The sequence below is a fragment of the Odontomachus brunneus genome, unplaced genomic scaffold (assembly GCF_010583005.1).
Source record: "Odontomachus brunneus isolate Ranch 3 - 2012 unplaced genomic scaffold, Obru_v1 Obru_scaffold_089, whole genome shotgun sequence".
In the NCBI taxonomy this organism is placed as follows: domain Eukaryota; kingdom Metazoa; phylum Arthropoda; class Insecta; order Hymenoptera; family Formicidae; genus Odontomachus; species Odontomachus brunneus.
The window spans coordinates 668253-675263 of NW_022639539.1; the positions used below are offsets into that span (position 1 = coordinate 668253).

The window sequence follows — 7011 nt, forward strand, 5'->3', positions numbered from 1 at the left end:
GATTCAGGCATCCCTGGGTGTTGGTATGAATTGCATACAAACGATATTGCATGAACATTTGGCTATAAAAAAAATTTGTTCACGTTGGATCCCGCATAATTTGACAATTGCTCCAAAAAAGAATCGTGTAAATTGGTGCAAAAAAATTCTGAAGAAATTCGATCGAGGTGCGTCAAATGCTGTATATAACCTCTACACAGGTGACGAGTCATGGATCTATGCATATGAGCCGGAAACTAAACAGCAGTCGACTGTGTGAGTCTTTCAAAGTGAACCTAACCCAATAAAAGTTGTTCGCGCTCGAAGCACTTCGAAACAAATGAGCCTGTTTTTTCGGAAAAACTGGTTATGTGGCAACAGTACCCTTAGAGAAACGTAGAACGGTCAATTCTGAGTGGTACACAACCATTTGTTTGCCAAAAGTCTTCGGCCAAATAAGGAAAAACAACTCAAGACGACGAATCATTCTTCACCATGACAATGCGAGCTCTCACACATCGGCTCAAACAACCGCCTATTTGACCAGTGAAAACATCGAATTAATGGGTCATCCACCGTACAGTCCTGATTTGGCACCCAATGACTTCTTTTTGTTCCCGAACATCAAGAATAAACTGCGTGGTCAACGATTTTCGACGCCAGAAGAAGCGGTTGATGCGTTTAAAACACATGTTTTGGAGGTACCACTTTCGGAGTGGCATGAATAAATGGTTTGAGCGAATGCAGAAGTGTATTGATCATCATGGAGAATATTTTGAAAAACAATAAAGCCATTTTAAATGACAAATTACTGTGTTTTCCTTACTAGTCGCAAAACTTACGAAGCAGCCCTCGTAGTACTCGTGTTTGAAGACAGGTAGCTTTGTTGAAGGAAGTTGGCATTACCATCGTGTACTACCATCTTTCAAACGACGCCATACAAAATTTTAGACTGATTCAGATGATAGTTTTGATTTGACAGCCATTTATATTAAATATTTTTTGTGTTTTTTGATACAATTAAAAAAGAGCAATATCGATCCGTAATTTGTTTTTTATTTTTGGATGAAAAAACGTGCAAAGAAATAAAAGCGAAGTTGGATGTTGTCTATGGGGACTCTTCACTATTTATGACAACCGTGAGATATTGGTTCAACAAATTCAAATGTGACCGTACATCTGTTTTTGATGAGGAACGCCCAGGCCGCCCGGCAGACGAGGTTACTGAGGAAATCGTTGAAAATGTCCACGACATAATTCTCGCTGATCGCCGAACAAAAGTGCGTGAAATAAACGTGTCGTACAGAACGGCAATCAATATTTTACATGATAAGTTAAGAATGAGAAAGCTGTCGGCTCGACGGGTGCCGCGATTGCTCACGGTGGACAACAAGCGTGGACAGCTGTCAATTTCGAAGCAGTGTTTGAACCTGTTTAAGCGAAATCCGCAGGAGTTTTTGTATCGAGTCATCACCGTTGATGAAACCTAGATCCATCACTATACACCAGAGACCAAGTAACAGTCAAACAATGGACTTTTCCGGACGAATCTGCTTCGAAGAAGGCAAAGTCCCATCGGCCGGAAAGATCATAGCCACGATTTTTTTGGATTCAAAGGGAATAATCCTCATGGATTTTTTTGGAGAAAGGAAGCACAATCACGGGGCAGTACTACAGTGAATTATTGGACTGATTCGATGAGAAATTGAAGGAGATACGGCTCCATTTGTCAAAGAAAAAAGTGCTGTTCCACCACGACAACGCACTAGCTCACTTATCTAGAATCGTCACAGTTATATTGCATGAATTGCGCTACGAATTGCTGCCGCATTCACCGTACTCGTCCTACCTGGCTTCCTGCAACTTTTTTTGCTCCCCAACATGAAAACGGCTTGCGGGAGAAAAATTCAACTCAAACGAGGAGGTCACTGTCGAGACAGAAGTCTATTTTGAAGAATTTAATAAATATAATTTAATAAAAATACGATAAATATAGTTTAATAAAAATACAATAAATCGTATTTTTTGGAGGGGTTAGAGAAATGGCAGGGACGTTGGGAAAAGTGTATCGTCCTAAAAGGAGATTACGTTAAAAAAATAAAAAAAATTTTTTGTAAGAAACTTGCATCTTCATTCCTAACACGGGTACTTATTGATCCACCCTCGTATATACAACGGTTGGATAACTCTTCAGAAAAGTGTTTTTAGAAAAAATGTTTCAATGATTAAAGCGAGATATTTGATGGTGACCTTGACCAAAGATTAAGTTTAAAGATCATTCAAGACAAATACATTGTCCAGCCAGTCAAGGCAAAACTGTAATGACTGTCCAGCCAATTAAGACAAGACAAAGCATTGTCTAGCCAGTTAAGGCAAGACTATAATGACTGTCCAGCCAATTAAGACAAAGCATTACCAAAGCATTAGACTGGTAATTGAAAGTATCATCAATGGATTAAATGTTCAAACTGTTGACCGTTGGCTTCTTGGCAGTAAGCTAATTGATGATAAAAAGTTGCTATTGCATTTTCGAAGTATTTAGCAGGTATGAGTGAGTTCATCTAGTATTCGTTGACGCAATTCGTCTAAATTTTGAGGTTTAGTTTTGTACACCCGATCTTTTAGATAATCCTACAAAAAATAACCGAGAGGAGTCAAATCTGGTGATCTGGCTGGCCCTTTAATCGCGCCTCTCCGCCCTATCCACTGATCAAGGTAAACCATGTCTCAGTAAGCACGAACGTTTCGTCCAAAATGGAGTACAGCACCATCTTGCTGAAACCATACGTGCTCAAAGTTCTCGCCAGCAATCCTTCTTATTGTCGGAACTATTTGATTTCGGAGCATGTCTTCATAGTTTGCGGCGTTCAAATTGCCATCAACGAAGAATGGTCCTACTAATGTATTATTTAATATTCCAGTCCAAACGTTCAGTTTCTCCGGATATTGCGTATTATGTTCTCGCATCCAATTAGAATTCGTATCGGACCAATATCTACAGTTATGCTTATTCAGAGTACCATCTAATTGGAATGTTGCTTCATCCGAGAAGGCTATATTTGATACAAAGTCAAGATTTTCATCTATTTAAAACATCATATTCTCACAGAACTCCACACGTCGATCAAAATCATCTTCATTTAACTCATGAACAAGTCTAATTTTGTAAGGGTAAAATTTATTTTTTTTCAATATGTTATGGACAGACATTCTACTTATTTCATGTTCTTAAGCAGTTCTTAAGCGGATAGAACTATGAGGATTTTCTGTGAACGATAATAAAACATGCAATGACTTTTCTGCATTTGTTGCTGAACTTAGTTTTCCTGATCTAAGTCGATCTTTGACGCTATCTGTATCTTCAAACCGTCTAACAGTTCTTTCGGCAGTTGATTTTGAAATAGGAAACATCCCATTCCTAAAAGTTGCATTGAAAAGGTTCTTTACTTGGTCATAAGATGTTCTGACCTCACCCCAACCTTTCATCATTAGAAAAGATATTCTTTCTCGTTCAGTAAGACATTGCATTTTGGCGGATAATAATAATAAGATGGAAATTACTGGATACGTATTTGTTCAACTTTTTTAATGATTTCTGATCAATAACTCAACTTATTTCTTTTTGAACCTTAGAATAACAAAACCAATGGATAGTTGAAAGAAAAACAGCTAATTCATCGTTAAATGGATGAAGAAATCTCATTAACAATTCTTGTTCAACGAACGGATACAATTGAAAAGAAATCTCTAAACAATACCAATCGGAAATTTACGGGTTCAGAGAACAGTAATTCTACACACAGTACGCATTACGAAACAGTCGTAATGAAAAATTTGATGCATGGAACATAATGAAAAAATACCTTGAACGTAATCTAATTTTTCTAATTAGTTTTTTGGCATGATTTTACATGGTAAAATTTATTCAGTTCCTGAATGACTCCTAGGAGTCATAATGAGCTTGACTCAATTTTGATCAGACATTACGTTCACATTAATGTCATACAAATTCGTACGAATGTACTTTGTGGAGTGAATTTCTTCATTAACGGTCATTTCGAAAATCGATGAATTCAAGTTATCCTCAAATAACTCTCAGGGATCACTTTGACCCAATGACCAAACACATATCCGGACGTAAAATTTTCCATTAATTCCATTTCCAAGATAAAAAATGGGAGTTTCCATTTAAGATTTTCAAGTTTACCTTGAAATTACTTGTAAACTTGATCTTTGGGCTAAGATCAAGGTAATCATCGAATTCCTTGTTTTCAATCCTAAAACTTTTGTATTTAATGTTTTTCTCGATAATGCTTTCCTGAGGAGTTATTTAGCCGTTCCGGAACTTCTTGGATACTGTGTGGGTATGTGTATGTGTGTGTGAGTGGGTGTGAGTGAGAGTGTATGGATGGGTGTGTGTGTGCGCGTGCGTGCGTGCGTGCGTGCGTGTGTGTGTAATGTTTAGGTTTAGATTTCCGAGGTTTAGATTTTTTGCACTTGTATGCAAGTATAACTCGTTAAGTAACTGTTGTTATATTACATCAAAAAAGACTTTAATATTTTTATTAAATAGATGTTTCCGTTTAAACAAGAATTCAGCAATATGTTCTTCGTAGTGACATCTTTTTATTTCGAATTGAAATATTAAACTGTCACATGTCACTTGATATTTTATGTAGATTTAGTAGATATTTAGTAGATGATATAAATATATATCATCTACTAAATCAACATGATTCGCCTATCTACTAATGTCTTTGTATATACATTAGCCTTTGCATATAAATTGCGAGCTTCTACGTTAACGTTAACGGTTTTATTGTATAACTTCTTTTATTAATAACTTTTCAATAAACATGGACTGACTTCTACAATATTGTGGGGTTAATCAGGGGAATATTCGTGACAACATATTAAAGTCAAAGTTTTCGGCAATTGCCAAGTAAAATAAATAATTATCTTAATATAACTATCTTAAAATAAATAATTATCTTGATAAAGTTCTTATTCTAAAGTTCTCTGTTATTGACATTTATTTCTGATTAATTTTTTATTCCTTTAATATTTTTTATTATCTGTCAAATTTCCAAATATAAACAGTGACTCAATTTCAGGGTACGGCAGAGGCGCTACTCCTAGAAGAAAACGAAGAGGAAGAAGACGAAGATGGAGAGCCACGTAGCTGGCGACGATAGCAGCGTCAGCAACAGCGTCAGCGCCGTTCGTGACACGGATTTGGGAGTATCTACAAATGTTACGACAGCGTGATCATCCAGGCCGATCGTACTTTGTCCGGCATTTACGCCTACATTGCTGCACTGCAGTTTAATGCATTCAATACCGTGATTTTCACGACAAAGTTGGATTATGTGCTCATCAGCATTATCTTGAGTGTTACACTATTTGTTAATATTATATACATATACATACATACACATACCTATACACGCGCGCATGCGAGCACACAAATACATACACGCACATGCATACATGTGCATTTTGCGTTTGTATAAATGTGTGCGTGCGCACGTCTGTATGTGCACTGTGTACGGTACGAACTCGGTGTATCGTATTGAAGAAAGATGCAGTAATGAATAGAAAGAAAAGAACCGACGATAAACAAGATTCCAAAAAATAACTAACCAGATTTTATCCCATTATTTGTAGAATAAAATCGCTATGTTTTGTATGGGAAAAAAGAAAATACCTTATTCTAATTTTCAAGTCCTCTTCTTTCGTACATAATTTGAAACGCTTCCTGACTCTTGTTATTTTAAGACATTAATTGATACATAAACTTAAGATAAGTAGAATCTTGTAATTTTGAAAATATTTTTTAATTATCGTTTGAAAGTATTCAAGAATTATCACATAAAAGTAAAAAAAAGATTGTAACTTGTACAATGTACAAATAGTTTATCTGTATAATTCAGTGATAACTCACAACATTTCATTCGATTAGTTGTTTTGACATTTGTCTGTTGTATCTAATGAGAGGAGTTCTTATAATAATGAACAGTACAATGTGTATTATTTCTATTGTGTTTCCTAATGTCAGCATATGTCATTGAATTAGATATTGCTAAAACTTAATGATATATTCTTCGCGCCTTATTTATATAAATTTTATTATTGAATAAGAGTACATTTCGTTTTCGTTTGTGTTGACATAGATCCGTTTCATTGACCACGTATAATCTTAAGATAATATGTAGACAATGAAATGATCATATTAACACAAATTATACAAATCAAGCACTCACTACAAAGTATTGTAGTAATATTATTTTTAAATGTGAAATATATATCCCATCCAGTTTTAAGGTAAGTACCTAATTATATAATAGCTAATTGTAAATATGATAAAAAATATATACGGATTGCTCTATTGTAATATAAAACTATATATCCCCTAAATATAATGTAGAAAAAAATGTTTCAGATAAAAGTTTGAAAGTTTTAAGGAGAACGTATAATAGTGTTATTGATTTAATCTTCAATTTAAACTAACTTTGTTAATCTAACTAAATTTAAAAATTTTGCCCGTTTACCAATAACGTTACAGGTCAAGCCAATAATACTATCATAACTCTTTGAAACCCTAAAACTTGAATTTGAAATATTTTTTGTACATCAAGTTTAGGAACTATATATATATATATATATATATATATATAGGGTGGACCATTTTAATCCATCCAGTCGAATATGTCGAAAACCAAGCACGGGAGAGAAAAATTTTTCAGACAAAAGTTGTTTGGTTTCGAGGGGACCATAAGATGATACCATGGCTTTGACCTTGAAGAATTATTTGAAAGTCACATGAAAGTCACCTCAATTTTTTTAAACGGCATCCCCTATTTTTTATTACATATTCATATTTTTTATTACATATAGTTTTTTATTACATATTCTTGTAGCTGACCTCGAGAGCTTTCCAAAACATTGTAATGAAATGTTTCTTCATTGAGTACTTTTCGAGTTATAAAGCTCCAAAGTTGCAATATGAAAAAATTCAAAATATCTCGTAAA

The 7011-nt window shown here is 34.7% G+C and overlaps 1 protein-coding gene across 1 annotated transcript in view; it reads left to right on the top strand.

The window, feature by feature from the left end:
• Positions 1-6077, top strand: part of LOC116848091 (RNA-binding protein 26) — a 178423-nt gene extending 172346 nt beyond the window's left edge. The window contains exon 10 of the mRNA XM_032823859.1: positions 5094-6077. Coding sequence (XP_032679750.1) covers positions 5094-5174 — 81 coding nt within the window. The 3' untranslated portion in view covers positions 5175-6077. The remainder of the gene's footprint in view (positions 1-5093) is intronic.
• Positions 6078-7011: the final 934 nt, after the last annotated feature.